This window comes from Melanotaenia boesemani, chromosome 10 (genome assembly GCF_017639745.1).
Source record: "Melanotaenia boesemani isolate fMelBoe1 chromosome 10, fMelBoe1.pri, whole genome shotgun sequence".
Taxonomy (NCBI): domain Eukaryota; kingdom Metazoa; phylum Chordata; class Actinopteri; order Atheriniformes; family Melanotaeniidae; genus Melanotaenia; species Melanotaenia boesemani.
This window is the reverse complement of record NC_055691.1, coordinates 34,045,726-34,061,589: the sequence shown is the minus strand read 5'-3', so window position 1 is coordinate 34,061,589 and position 15,864 is coordinate 34,045,726. Positions and strand designations below refer to the sequence as shown.

Below are 15,864 nucleotides of genomic sequence, written 5' to 3'. Positions count from 1 at the left end.
TCGGCAAGGAGGAGGGGACAAGAAGGAACACCCCCACCTCCAGCCTCCCTTTCACCCACGCAAACAAAAGTGAAACCCTGCTCTTCCACAGCACAATTCACTGACATACAAAGCAGGATTTTGGGGGTTTTACACGTGTATGAAGACACGGGTCTGCTTATGATCATTAGCGCCACTCCTTTGTCTTAACTTTTCTCCAGGACACAGCAGCATGTGGACCATTATCCCTCCATTCTGCACTGGTCCATCCTCACCAGCAGACAAAACAAAAGACAGAAGTGGATTGAAATCAAAGTTCTTTTCTCAAATGGTTTGACATTATGAAAAATATTAACCTAATCTCTCTTTTTATCATAAAAGAAATATAAAACCATTATTTTTTTTAGCGAAGCACAAGTACAAAAAATGCCAGGATAAAAAAACCTTATTAACCTGTAAAAGTAACACTTTGACATGTTGTAGGTTTATAGAACAGCCAAACTATTAGCTAGTTTGTTCATTTATGGAGTAGCAACTGGAAATTATATTTACATATTTAACATGTGAGTAAAACTTATTATAATGAAATATAGATCAAATAAAATGCTTCCCTGATAATTGCTTAATGTGAACCACAAGATTATAGTTTCCAAGTATTGGAAATGATTTGGGACCCGTTTATTGTTCATTTGATTTAAAAAGTACTGGTAGCAACTTTTTCCAGTCGTTTGTTTGGGCTTGCTTTGTAAATGTCTCCTGTCTCTGCTATGATCCCCTCATTCCACTTACACAGGCCAACACAAAATCATACAATTTATTAATATGAAAACAAAGACTTAAACAAGACAAGGTTTTTCTTCTAACAAATTGTCCGAGGCAGATATTGGATTTTAAAAATGGGAAATATATGCACATCATGCAGATCATGTTTAAAAAGCAACACAAATAAAAAACACAACATATTCCTCTCTGGGTCTTTTATCTTTGTTTTATATCATCTGATATCTCTGTGCTAAGCTAAGTTCTGTGCCAGGCTAAACTAAAATGTTCTTCACTAAAAGTTTACAAACTTGATATTACCACCAGGTTTACTAATGCTTTCATACTTTTACTTTTCTTCTTAAATTAATCATAATTTATTTATAGTGTATTCCAGAGCAATGGATATTGATTCTTTCCACTATAAAAGACTGTAAAATTTATGATTTATTCATTATACAGAAAAAAGCCAACTATATCTTGGCAGGTATGATTTGCTTCATCATTCAAACTCAAGGCTTGGCATTTTGCTGCACTATAAACTACATTAATGTGAGGTAAGTTAAGAGATTGCTGACCCAGTTTTTTCAAATATAGACATGAATTTTCCAGCACCGTCTTCTAGGCAAGGCAGTGCAAATCTATTCATGTTGTACATTTCACACATAAGGTAGCCCAACGGGCTGCACATGGTCAAAAGAAACATGAGAATAAATATAGTGAGTTACAAAGAATACAATCATCATTATAATCAGCAGTCATCAATCTCACTGTCTACGGGTATATGCAAGAAAATATATTCAAAAAGAAAAAGAATAAATAAAATAAAAAATATTGATTTTAGGCTTTTTCACTTCAGTTTTTGTACAAATATACAAGGGTTGGATTTTCTTACATTACAATTTAGACAGAATCGGGCTATCTGATTTTCTGCATGAAGCGAAAGAAAGCCAAGCTTATTTCCTGGTTCAAAGGTCACATAAATAACAATGTGTGTGGTTTCAAATCTCTGCAACAAAAAAAAACAGTAGTTTTTGTACTCCAAGCTATCAGTTACCTGTCACATCTGAACCACGTTATTACTCTTCTTTTATGAAATGGCCAAGGGGTCACTTTCCAGCACTCCCACTAAACATCCTGTCAATATATTACCCAGCGCATCTGCCTCACACACCTTCCGCCCCCATCCATCAGCTTGGTTTTAAAACACAAGAACGTTGTTTCCACCTGGCAGACATCATTGTGCACATCAGCAAACAGTAAGAGACACATATTTATTCTTTTATCTAGTTCCTTAATTCAGATATATATTTAATTTATCAAACCACTTTTCATTAACACCATCACTGATTATGTTCTCTATGGGTCAGGCCAGTAAAGTTTGCTTAAAAAGCAATTACACAGTCAGCAATGATATCATTTATGCTTCCTATACAGTAGAAAAAAACATGGCCTCTGGTTTGGGTATTTATAGAGCAACCAGATACTCAGCATCATGTCATAGGAGATGATCTTTTAAACATAAGCTATCATAAATGTGAAGAGGGTGAAAAATAGGATTAAAACAAAGAAAACATGTCATATAGTTGTTTTATTAGCATGTGGTGATTATATTTAGAAACTATGACTGGTTTGGTATCTTCTGCCCCACGTGGGCAGACACGAGGTAGAGAAACTGGGACTACTGCCCCATGTTTTCACCACAGCGCTCGTTGGCATCTCCGAGAAAGCAGCAATAAAACAGAAAATATCCTCAACACAGATGCTGACATTCCTCACCACCACCATCAACCCCCCTTGGAAAGAAAGGGTCTGTTCTGCTCTCCGCCCAAATGCTGATGCATGTGTTTGTCTGCGAGAGTTTCCTTATTTCAGCAACGATGGGGTTTTAGTAGGAAAAAAAATGTGAAGGTTTCTGTTTCTCCTCTTTCTCCCCAGTAAGGCCTAACAACTGAAAGCAATCATCAGTCCTTAAACACATCAAGCTGGGCAGACTCAGAAGATTTTGAAGGCTTATATAACCAACTTTAAGGGCTTTGACGCCTGGGTACATTTTCATCTACTGGTGTGCGATAATGTCTGGTTATTTTTCAACGTTTGGGCTGCACGTTTCACCTCACTCATATGAGAGATCATTTGGAAAACAAGTGTTTTCTTAAAAAAGAAAGAAGTACAGAGTTTTTGCATCACAGCAGCTTAAACATGCAATCACAATCTGATTTCTAAGCGGTGGGAATGTTTAAGCAAACAGCTGCTTATTTATTTCCAAGCTAGTCTGTTTCAGTTCAGTCTACTTCTTCTACTTTATATTTCAGGTTCTTTCTGACCTTGACACAGTCCTAGAAGCTCCTACCTTCAATACATGTTATGTGATATACTGTGGCCTCTCACCTCTCAGTTAGGCCTTACTCATTATTCACCAAGAATCCTTTTCTTTCTTGGCGAACAACCCGTATGGTGAAGAATAACACTCAGAAAGTTGTGGCTTCCTCATGAAAGTCAAAGCCAAGGTCACTGCTGAGGTCAAATACCACTTGACCAAAAAATCTATCTAGATATATAATACAAGGTTAAGTCAGACTGGTTTGTAAGTGATCTGTTGTAACACTTAGTTTGAACCTTATGGTGAGCTCAGCTGCAGGGGATCATAACATCTATGCACTTGGACTTGGCTTCTGGTTTTCCTTAAGAAAACATGAGCTTAAATTTAGTGATCTCACAAAGGGGAACTGGGAAAACTAATCATACCGAGAGATGAACAGGGGAGAAGTGGATTATACAACATGACTGAGAAATTCCTCAAGTTTTTTTTTCTTTACTTTTCTTTTTCCAGCATGAAAGATCGTCAGCAGAAGAATCTATTTAAACACAATTAATTCAAGCTGCTCCTCTCTGTCTGCAAACTTGGAACAGCTGACTTTCAAGCTTACAATGTGCAAAAGTCTGATACTCAAAAAGATGGATTTGGATGAAGCACGCTACTTATTTCTCTTTTTTTTTTTTTTTATTCCTCCAGAGAGGGGTGTGGACAGCAGCAACATGTTTTATTTAAAGCTGGTGACACAAACCATCTATAATAGTATTAAAAGCCAGGGAGGAGTAGTAAAATGAAGTAGTGTGGTATTTAAAGTTGAAGCCTAAAAGCCACTTTAGGGGACATACTAGAGTTCCTAAAATGGGTATGTTAAAGTATGATCTCAAGCCTGTAGCTGTATTTCCCATTGAATATTAAGGTTTTCATTTTTATCCTGGCAGAGACTAAAAATTTTTTCTGAAAGGACATTTATCTAATGAATGATAACGTCCCCGCTGTAAAAAAAAAAAAGAGTATATAAGTAAGTATAAGTATATTTATTTTGTTAGAGAAATATTATAATAATAAAATAATGTGGAGGTCATAAATCTGCATTTTCAACTTAACTTCCTCTTCCTAATTTTTACATTGTTAAATTTACTTTTTAATTTCTCTGAGCTGCACTTTTTAGATTTGTTTACAAGATTTGCCTTCACTTGATTTTATATTCTATAACCTTAATAACTTTCCCAGGTATCACTGAGTAAAACTGTAGACTGTTATTATCTTGGATTTTACCTCTGAGGCTTCTAATCAAGCCCACCCCTAAAATCTGACTGACTACATTATTATTAAAGTGTAAGTCTTTGTTCAGCCATGATTAAAGTCATGTAATGCAGGATCTTCTGAAGTAAACAACTATAGATGAAAAAAAAATCTTTAATCAGCTGTTTGCTTTTATAAATGTTGCTTTACTTGTCATGTTGCATGTCGACTTAAGTTGTAATAATCAGTTCTTGATTTCCTGAGATCTAGATTTAACGTGTCCAGATTTTTGACTGGTACTGTACATGAGCCCTTTTCTTGTCTGAACCCCTGCCTGGCCGCCCCATCAAAACTTTTCTGCAACCGGTCATAAAGAAAATGAGTGAATGGAGGGTTTAATTTCGAATTTTACATTTCAGACAACTTTATTAACCCCTATTGGGATGATTTCTCAGGGTAATTAAAGCTCTATTACACCCAGCAATGTTATACTAACAAGAAAATAAATTAATTGTGTGAAAATGTAAAAAAAAATATAATAAAACAAGTATAACAAGATTATATAAACAATGGTATAAATTAAATGAATGAATAAAAACTTTTTAGAAGAAAATGATTTTTCAGTTGTTTATTTCTGTAACTTCCAAATACAATCTTTGTTTTTGTCATCATGAGCAAATCCAAACGTGATTGTTGATGATTGAACATGGAGGCCTTGCAGGTTTAAGGAAGCAGGGATGTGATTTCCAAAAACTCACAGGTCAGCTTCACACTGTCAACACAGCTCTCTTCAAATACTCTTTTCCAACCAGTAATTACAAAAAAAGAAGACTTTGCAGCCATATTTCACATTTGTTTTGGATGCAATGTGAAGCTAAATTTGGGTGACTCATGGAGAAACTGTGTCGGTTGTTTTTTATGTATCTGCTGCCTGGATGATGTATGTAAATATTCCATGTTTCATAGTTTGTAGTTTCTTTGGAGCAACACCTGTCTACCGAAGCTCGTCTACTAAAACATCGTCGAATTCAGTCAGATGAGTTTAATTCACCAAACTTTAAACATAAAACGAAGGAAGGGATTACCGCATGGTGTTACTGGATTATTTGACAGGTGGGTAATGTAAGAAAATTCAGATCCAGGCACAGACAAATACAAAGAAAAACAAGATTCAAACAATAATATTGATTTATTCTTGCTCTTTTTTAATCAATGCAATAAATTTTTCTTTAAAAAAAAACACTGAATGTGTCAGGATCATGTATGTTGTTTTTTAATTATGATTTTGGTTTATAGTTCTGGTTTTTGTCATGTTTAGTTTCTGTTTTAAGATCATGGTTTGGGTTTTTGGTTTTGTCATGTTAAGTTCAGTTTTCCCTGATGTGCTCTGTGGTTTCTGTTTCTGGCTCGTTAGATCACCTGGTCTAATTACTCATCCACTTCACCTGTTCCTCATCACTCCCTCCGTGTATATATGCCCTTGGTTTTCAGTTGTCCTTGTCAGATCCTTATTTAGTTTATCTTTGTCGTGTGTGGTTCCCTGTCCTGAGTTTTGAGAGAATAAACCCTTTACCTGCACCGATTCTGCCTCCTGCCTGGTTCTACCTGCCATTGGGTCTTCACCTCCACCGCCATACGTAACAGAATGTCAATCAAGTATTCAGTGTTCTTTGTAGAAAAAGTTAAAATCATTACAAAATATCATTTATTAATCATAAGAATTTAATCATTTTCTTAATTTTAAATGATATAAATCATTTTCTGAAGGAACCCGTCAACAAAAACCAAATCCAGGAGCCCTATTTAAAGCAACACCAGAAAACATTTTAACTTTTAATCATCACTGCGACTGATGGTTGTGGACAAAGAAAATAAACAGTTTTATGATAATTCCTCTCAGATGTGCTGGAACAAGCAGAAGCAAGCTGTATTTGACACCTCGTCCTCTAAGTCTAACTGTGATAATTTGTCTGAGTTCAGCAGCTGGCTCCCATCACTCTTGTGTTTCAAAGGGATTTTCAACAGCACAAAGCCTCGACGCATGATGCACAAAAACCCGTACATCAACACATGACAGATGGATGAGGAGTTGTCCTCGGAGGAGGATTGCTATCTTTGGTATGCACTCTATTCATTGCATACTCCACAGAAGTCTTAAAACGAGTGGCTAATGAATGAGCTAATGTAAACTAAACTGCCCACAGATAGCTGTCCCTGGAGTATTTGCATCTCTTGCAGTCATTCTCTTCATCTCCTCTTCCTTTACTTTCATCCACTCCTATTTTCTGGGATGTCCTGTAATCTCACACGGTCTTCCCTTCATTCCAAGCTTTTCCTCGTCTTCACTTTTAGCCAGAAAGTTTCACAATTTACTCCATAGTTACTGTTACCCACTCGCATCTTTGTGCCCAGTGGATTAGAGTATGCTCCTCAGTGTTAACAGAGGCTTCAACACCTGAGCTTGTGGAATTCCCTCTACAGTTTGTCCAGTAGGTCTCACTCTCCTCCATAAGGAGTTCATAGACACGTGCACACATCTTACATTGATCAGGGCTGTGATAATGCAAAGGCTCGGGCACGTGGAAAGACAGCAGAGGATTTGAGGAGAGAGGGATGAGGTGAACAGAAATAAATAGAGAAAACTTTCATCTGCTGTATGGTAGGCCACGTGACTGGCTTTTACTGAGAGTTCTGCAAGCACTGAGCTGCACACACACATACACACAGACACACACACACACACACACACATGCAAACAAAATAAAACTGAAGCTGGAAGGCTATAAACACAAGCGTTCATTCACTAAAGCAAGCAAATAGAAAAACATACTAATGCCAAACTTGAGAATTGATTAAATGTAATTTCCTCTTCATTAAATGTGGAAAAAAATGATATCCTGTTTAATATGAGCAAGAATGAAACTACATCAATGCTTGGTGCTATGTTTCTTGTTGTTTACTTTTAAACAGCAAACTGATGTGTGGCACCAAGCAAACACTCCATGGTGAACGTCATGGACACAATTACACTAATAAGTAAAAAATAAAGTGGTATAAAGCCAAAATAAGCAAAGACAAGGACACTTAGCAAACTAACACATTTTCACGTTGCCACTTGATAAAACTCAATTTAATATAAATTCACTGAGTCCTTGAATTTGTATATTTTATCTCCAGCAAGGACATGATAACTGAAATTATCTGGGAAATAAACAACGTCATTGACAGTGTTATCTTGTTGTGATTCATTTCAATACAACCTGATGAGCTGGGATGGAAATAAAGAGCTAGTTTTCTTTATATAGTGGCAGCATTAGGTCTTATTTTCATATATTCAGCTATGAGTGCTCATTGCTTGGGACAAATGGGTGAGGTTTCGAATCTCATCAATGGTAAATGTTCAATGTTTCATGCACAAAAAAAGAACAAAACAACAACAACAAATGTGAGGATGCATGCAGTTTAAAGAATTATCTGGATAAAGACTCTGCAGATCCTCTCAGCATAGTAAGATTCAAAGTGATGTGCCTCCCCCAGACGTATAAAATAACCACAGTTAAAACTGACATTCCACTCTACAAAATGAGAGTGACCCGGGTCAGATCACTATTTGAGCATTGCTGTCATTCCACCTGGACTCCCTCTTGAGTCAGTGTCAATCTAACGTGTATATATGTCTGTATACTATATCCAATTCTGCCAGGTGTTTATGTGTGCATACACATGTGAACCAAAATGTGTGTCGTTGGAAATATGCAGCTTGAATCCCGCATGTTCTGAAAATAAACCACAAGGTTAACAAACAACAGATTTAGTCAGTCAATGTGCTGCTGCCTTGGAGAAGGAGGGTGGGATGTGTGGCAAAAAAATGTACTTTCCCCTGTGTTTGTCTGTCTGCTGCGGGAACAGAACTCTGTGACTTCTCTGTGAACTATCCGGCAGCACCCCAACCCTAGATGCATGCGATTCTGCATGCACGTAGAGAGGACACAATGACCAGGGTTTGGTTTGGAAGCGCTCAGGCCCAGGAAGGAAGCTCATCCGCTGGGGAGTCGCCTTTGGGAGTCAAAGATCTGGAGGTCACTTGAGACAAGATTGTTAAATTCAACACTCAGCAGTGCAGGAATATGAGCAAGAATGTTCAGAATCTCAATGCATCAGCCATTCAGTGAGAATGTTTAAACATTTGCTTTTTGAGGTAATCAATCATATTCAGAACAAAAACAAAGTTGTCAGCACAATAAATCACTGCAACAACTACCATGGCAGCTCATCTCTGACAGTTTTAATCACCCAAAATGGAAAAACAAAACTGGGCTCAGGGCAGTCAGCATTTGCATGCTAACATGCTTAAACTGACAATGCTAACATGCAGATGCTTAGCAGATGTGTAGATCATGTTCACCAACTTTGAGTGTTGGCATAGAAACTTTCATAGATTACTATTAGACAAGAATGCAGCTGAGACAGATGGCAATGTCATCAGGTTTCCAGGTATCCCTTCATAAATCAAAGGTTTGGCCTGATGGTGGCACTGGTGGAAAAGGTCAGGAACCACTGAAGTTAGTGGGATTTATTCTCTGGGGATTTCTAATATTTGTGGTTGATTTCAAAGAAACCAACCCAACATTTGCAGAGGGATTTCAGTCTGGAACAACAAGGTGGATCGATTTGTGTTAGAATTGTAGATACAGCCTGATTCTAGCTCGTTTTCATGCTGCCACCTAGTGTTTGTTTTCACAAGCAGCAAAATTGTGAAATCTCCTTCTGAGACTTGAAGATAGCTCATCATTAAAAAAAAATTCATTCATTAATTAATTAACTAATTAAAAGAATGTTTTAAAAAAAAGATTAAGCTGGATACATTATAGGACATTTGAGATTCAGATCATAGAAGTATTCTGCTTGTTTACGATGAGTCTTTTGGGAATCTAATGGAAATTACAAGCATCTGCACGGAAAGTGTAGAAGAATGCTGGTTTCATTATGTATGTGTGTAGTATTAATTTATACTCCAGCGCGAGCTCTGAGGTCCCAGGGCCATTTTTCACTTGTGGTACCGAGGATAAGACTTAAAACCAGGGGGAACAGGACTTTTTCTGTCCCCCTCATGCCCCTTCATGTCAGCACAGCCCCCACTGTAGAGTGTTTTAAGTCTCATCTTAAGACGCACTTAAGAATTAAACATGGAAAATAATTTGCCTTTAATTTACAACAATTAAGTATATCATTATAAAGTATATCATTGTCATCCACTCCACCTGTTTTAGTTTTATTTATTTACTTAACATTTTTAGTTAGTATTACCTAGATGTAAAAACAGACTAAAAGAGTCTCCATATTTATAATTTACAGATGCAGCACTACAACTTTCACTCAAGATGCAGAAGAGCCTAAATTCACCACTCAGTCCCCAAACATCTTTGATTCTTTAATAGTTGACAAGAAAAAAGATTAAAGAATTATTATTTTTTTATTGAGAAATCACTGTAGAAAATGTATCTTGTGCAACTTTATGTTTCAGAAAATTGAACAGATTCAAATTGGTACACATATTTAAGGCACCGGTCAGCTGGTTAAGGTCAGCTGACATGTTGACTAAGCACAGATTATACACACACACTATAATTCACACAAGTCTATGTAAATGCTTGTTCGAGACAGGGCCAGACACTGATGGAGAATTTTACAACAAAATACATTTCAAAAGAATTGTAGTAAATTAAAATGACTAAATTTTTATTGGTTCTTAGCTTAAAATAATACTTAGCAACAAATAAGAAATAATTCTATAAGGAAGCATAACACACAAAGAAAACCCAAACAGTCCAGACCATAAATAACTGAAGAGAAACACAGTTTTTTAGTTCAAGCTTTGTTTCAGCATGTTAAAATGTGTTTAACATCACAAGGTCTTTCTATGTGTTTCTGTGAATCACTTTACATGAGTGTTGGATGTGGTGTGTGAAACGTGATATTGTCAAAACATCACTTGCAAGAGTTAAGCAGAAAGTAGACAGGTTGGTTGGGTAGCTGGCTCATTTTAAAGTTCACATGTGTCCTTTTAGACCGACTTGGACTAGAAATAAATGACTACTCCAAATGTTGGCAAACACAACTGTGGGGTACAACAGGCGTGGGTGTAAAAAAAAGCTATAAAAATGGAAAATGCAGACCAGGGTACACATTCTCATGGATAAAAAAAACAGATTCACAATGAAAATTGACAATGAATTAAGCTTGCTCTCCTGAATGCAGACATCTTTTCTTGTCAATCCTCTGAGGGTTTACTGGAGTTATTTATCTGATCTCAGTCTCATCAAGCAGCATTCCACCTCCTGAGGACTCATTTTCTTAAGACCAAACAGCAAACAAAAGCTGAAGATGAGTGAGAGAAGCATCACCAGGGAAGATACAAAATGCTGCTAGTGTGTTTTAATTCATGCCTTTAAGAAAATATTCCAAAACATCTGTCCCACTACTTTATCCTTAGGATTGTGTTAAAAAAAAAAAAAAAACTGTTTTGGCCACACAGCTACTCAGTTTTGAATTAAATACTTAAATTAAAAGCAAGTATTTGCAGCTAAATGTTGCATAATTTATTTTAGATCAATAAAAAAGGCTACTGTTCATGTACTTATAATCTGGATTCTCAGTGATCTCGTATAACATTCCCAGGAGGCTTGTTGCCTTGGTTACATTGTTCCGATCGCCTCTGTGCAGTCACTTTTCTGCTTCATAGCTGCGTTTCTTTGGAATCTGGCAAAACAGGCGTGAAGGTCAAGATCTCTAAGAAGGTGTGACCTGCAGAAAGAAGTGCGGCAGGATTTTAATCAATAAAACATCCCATACCCCCTCCAGTCGTCTGAAATTTCATCCTCAATACTGATTCTATTGGCTTCCTTAGATATTGATCAGTCCAAGACTTCATCAGTCCCTCTCTCCCATCCCCTTCCTTACGTTTCCACTGATCCAGAGTATGCTCTGCGTTGTCAATCGAGTGGTCGTACAGCTGTGCCTCCGTCTCCTCATCTGACTCTCTAAACTCAGCAAAGTAAGGCAGCACCAGAGCTTCTGCAGCAGTTACCCGACTCTCTGGATCCAACAGCAGCATGCGCTCCAGCACGGACACAGCTGGGAAGGAGGGAAAAACACAGAGAGGAAGGGATGAAAATATCAACTTAGAGCAAGGTTTCACAAAGAATATAAAAATATTTCAAATGAAAATGCGGAGTTGTCCTACCTTGTGGATTACTCGTTGAACACACCTTCTGAAGGTCTTTCTTGTCAACTTTCGGAAGACTTCTGATGTAGCTTTTAGCCTAGAAGTCATACAGACAAATGTGACTTAAAATCATTTGCAAGATGTGTGAGTTCACAAACCTGAAGTGCACCGTTTTTTTGTTTTTTTTTATATATATATATATATAAACAGGCCAGATGAATTTTTTATTTTTCTAAAAATTTAAAACAAGGATGCATCTTTCAGCCCTAAAGTGTTTGTATGATCTAAGTTTGAACTCACGTCCTCTGATTCTAGTTTTGATATAAATTCCTGTGTTGGTGTTCCTGTGATCTTCATAATTTGAGTTAGCTGATCTAGGTCTGAAGAGCAGGGGTCAAGGCTCAAACATGACAAGAAATTTATATTCCTGTAAAAAGAAGAGGGGAAAACAGATATGACTTGAAAGAGTTAAAGGATACGATCGCTGCCTTTGAAAAGAGGTTTTCCTTGCAGCATCTCTGCCATGATGCAGCCCACAGACCAAATGTCCACTGTGGAAAAGAAAAAACAAAGCTGATTATGATAAAGATCTCATAGGTCTGTGATCAGCAACATCAGATGCATACAATCAAAAACAAAGTCATAAGGTGACGTGTTCAGAGAGCACCACCTGGTGGGAAATGCTTATCTGACCCAATGTTTTTCTGAACCTTATCTGCAGTTTAATATTTACTTTTTAAAACACACTTAAATGTATTTAATTTTAAGCTACAGGGGTGTTTTCACCAATTTATGAACTCGATTAATAATCCTCCAATCAAAATCTATAACTAAAAAAATAATAAATATGTCACAATTATATAATTACTGTCTAACACGGACTACAATCCAAAAGCTACTCCTGAACAAAGTTATGTTTTTCTTACAGCTAATTTTCTCCAACTACTGTACAAGCTTCAGGCATCTTTGAAAGCAACAGGATTCAGCTTGTTCTCTGCAGGTTACTTTGATGTAGGGTAAATTTTAAAGTTGAAGCAGAAGCCCCGAGTTAGATGCGAGCACGAACACGAAAGCAATGCCAAATCATAGAATAAGTAGAAATGGAAATCAAATATATATTTATGAATCAAAATAAAGTATAATTAGCAAAATCCCAGTTTGTACAATTCCAGTGTCCTTGAATGGTCAATTTGATATATGATCACTTTTATTCTTCAACACAGCCTGAACCCTCTTGGGGAAGCTCTCTTGTATTTTGTCTTCAGGAACAGTTCTCCAGGTTTCTTAAAGAACATGTCAAAGTTCTTCTGAGGATGTTGACTGAATTTTGTTTCATTTTCAAGATGATCCCAGACCACTCCATCATGTTGACGTCTAGGGAGGATTCATTCATCTTTAAGACCTGATGCCATTGATTTTCAGTCCAGCTTTTGAGTCATTTGGCATCCCTTCCTAAAGAATGACTTGTTAACAGCCATCCTTCCATAGATACCACTTCTAACGAGGCTGCAGCCAAACTGGAGGGTCAGATGTACCTCTAAGGTTCTACGTCAGGCCTTTTTTTTTTCTAAATATTCCTCAAAGCCCACTCATAGCCCACTCCTGTGCTGTGCTATATACATACACACACATATATATATATATATATATGTGTGTGTGTGTGTGTGTGTGTCTGCTGCTTCTTCCTACTTTTCCAACTTCAGCAGACTGTTTTATAGATATATTGCACAACATGCTGTAATATCTTCATTTTCCAGCTAGCAGCTCTTTGCAAATTACCTTGTTAGTGCAAAATGATTATAATACAATTGTCAGATTAAGTTATCTTTGGCAGTTTTCCTAGTTTTCATAGAAATGAGAGCTGGCTCGAGACTTTGACCCAATATGATGCATTTGAAACTGTTTTTCCACTGATTACCGGTCTGTGTGTAGTGCATCCAGCTGAGGATGACCTCTGGTGCTCTGTACCAGCGAGTCACCACGTACCCTGTCATCTCACTGTCAGCATGCCGCGCTAAACCAAAGTCCAAGATCTGAGAGAGCATAAAGGTTGAGTTAAACACAGTAAGATTTTTATAAAGGTCCTGGAGAGCCAAGGTCATTATGCTCTACACATAGACCGAGTAAAATGTAACAAATTGAAGTGAAGACACGTGGTGGGTTGAGTTTGTTTGGGTCATAGTGGTGTGAACAGATGTACCTTGAGCTCACAGTCTTGGTTGATTGCGAGATTTCCTGGTTTGAGGTCCTGGAAAAGTTAATAGGAAAAGACGTTAATGTGGACATGAAGCAAAAAAAAAGAAAAACAATTAACTCATTCATGCTTACTGGAAATGATACTTACCCTGTGTATTATACCAGCAGAATGAATATACTGCAAAGACGAAATAAAGCAGGTTTGATAAAACTTGACAATAAAAGAAAAGTGCTAAGTGCTGTCTGCTATCACAGAAGAGCTCTTCACCTTAAGCCCTTTGAGTATCTGATAAACCAGGTACTGAATTTTTTCTTCTGACAGCCTCTGCATCTTCATCAGCTTTCCCAGATCCGTCCCCATGAACGGCATCACCAGATAACTTGACAAGCAAAGTGTTGCAGTTATTAGGACTTTACAGCTTGCTTTCAGATTTTGCCAACAGGTAAAAGCAGAAAAGTTCAAATCTTTGTGCTGCTCCAGGCAGAGAAAAGACTTACAAATCATCGAATCTGTCCACAGACAGGTTTGCAGTAAACACATCCAATAGGCCAATAACCTGCACGAGAAGCAAAATATAACACAAGGTTTGTTAATGGAAAGCAATCCTTTGTTTGGTTCATTTTCACAGCTCGTTCTGATTTAATTGTTCAGAAAAACAAGCTCATGAAAAGTCACTTAATATTACAGACTTTACTGATGTGTGATTATGTCATGCCTCACATTCTCATGTTTCATGTGCTTGAGAAGCCTCAGTTCCCTGAAGGCCCGCTTAGCAAAGATCTCAGACTGGAAAGGTCTGTAGAGCTTCTTGATTGCCACCTTTGTTCCTGTTCTGCAGTCCAGTGCTGAGCTGGAGAGAGAAAAACAAAAAGTAAAACAGGCCTCATTAGCTGATCAACTCTAACATGACCAGTATGAGGAAATAGCAACAGAGTGTAGGAACTTCCCTCTGATCAAGGAACAAGATAAAAGCTAAACACCTCTTTCCTCTGGGGTGGTAGTGCAACTGAAAAGGTAAAGTTCTTATCTTCTAGTCAGTTTACGTCAGGATCCACCTGCTGGCTCTTTCCCACCCTAATCTGCCACAGCTAAATTTACTGTTTATATTTGACCACATTTTTTCAGCGTTGTTCATGTGTTATTAAGTTGTATTCAGTCGGTCGGAGCAGTTTAGGGCACTCCCACAGAGTAAATCATTCATAACAATGGGGTCGCACGCTGCGAGACGCACAAAGGTGCTTGACAGGCAGCTTTTCATTGTTGTGTTTCAGTAAACTTGGCTAAGCGCAACAAGACTATTTCAGCCACAAATGCACGCAATAACATTAGAGTTGGTTTTAGTGGTGACTTATAGTTGCCAGGTTGACTGTGGAGAACGCACATCGGAGGTGTCGGTGCGAGACTCTCCATCGTATCAGGAAGTGAAGCAGCATGTGTTCAGCGAAGCGCAGATACTTTTTCTTTTGTCTGGCTGTGGCACAGTGAGGCTGATTGTACGGTACCATCTGTTCAGTTGCTTCCTTTGTTAACGCGTTGCACACCCACTCCCCCATCAGTGAAATCAGTGTTAGAGGTTCTTCCAGTTCACATAATTCACTTACCACACCGTTCCGTACGCTCCAGTCCCCACCTGCACTGCGGTCAAGCCAGCCGCCTTTCGTTTTAGCGTAGTCAAGCCAGCCGCTCCTACATTTTCAGTGCGCACCTACCGTCAGTTTACGGTAAATGCAAGCGTACTGCTGCAAGGAAATTATTTCCGGTTCACAAAATAAAAGCACGAATTTAAATGTGTATTATCAAGTGATGTTTTAAGAAACTGATTCACGTTAACTGTAAACTATCGGGGTATACTGCTAACATTTACACTAAATAAATACCTTGGAATGTATGGAGTTGAAAACAGTTTTTTCTATCTATCTATCTATCTATCTATCTATCTATCTATCTATCTATCTATCTATCTATCTATCTATCTATCTGTCTGTCTGTCTGTCTGTCTGTCTGTCTGTCTGTCTGTCTGTCTGTCTGTGCTAATAAACATATACTGAGGCCTTAAAGCAATACTAAGTGGTGTATGTTGACCATCCTTGATAGCACTATCATTCTAGACTACTTTGGGGTCAATAGGTCACATGACCTCAAAGC

General features: G+C 37.7%; 1 protein-coding gene across 1 annotated transcript in view; it reads right to left on the bottom strand.

Moving 5' to 3' along the window:
• Positions 1 to 9,754: 9,754 nt before the first annotated feature.
• The window catches only part of mapk12a (mitogen-activated protein kinase 12a), a 16,339-nt gene continuing 10,229 nt past the window's right edge, over positions 9,755 to 15,864 (bottom strand). Inside the window, exons 2-13 of the mRNA XM_041996427.1 lie at positions 15,321 to 15,349; positions 14,440 to 14,569; positions 14,217 to 14,275; positions 13,987 to 14,098; positions 13,867 to 13,896; positions 13,723 to 13,770; positions 13,441 to 13,555; positions 12,002 to 12,073; positions 11,823 to 11,902; positions 11,541 to 11,619; positions 11,258 to 11,431; positions 9,755 to 11,101 (exon numbers count right to left, since the gene is read on the bottom strand). Coding sequence (XP_041852361.1) covers positions 11,034 to 11,101; positions 11,258 to 11,431; positions 11,541 to 11,619; positions 11,823 to 11,902; positions 12,002 to 12,073; positions 13,441 to 13,555; positions 13,723 to 13,770; positions 13,867 to 13,896; positions 13,987 to 14,098; positions 14,217 to 14,275; positions 14,440 to 14,569; positions 15,321 to 15,349 — 996 coding nt within the window. The 3' untranslated portion in view covers positions 9,755 to 11,033. The remainder of the gene's footprint in view (positions 11,102 to 11,257; positions 11,432 to 11,540; positions 11,620 to 11,822; positions 11,903 to 12,001; positions 12,074 to 13,440; positions 13,556 to 13,722; positions 13,771 to 13,866; positions 13,897 to 13,986; positions 14,099 to 14,216; positions 14,276 to 14,439; positions 14,570 to 15,320; positions 15,350 to 15,864) is intronic.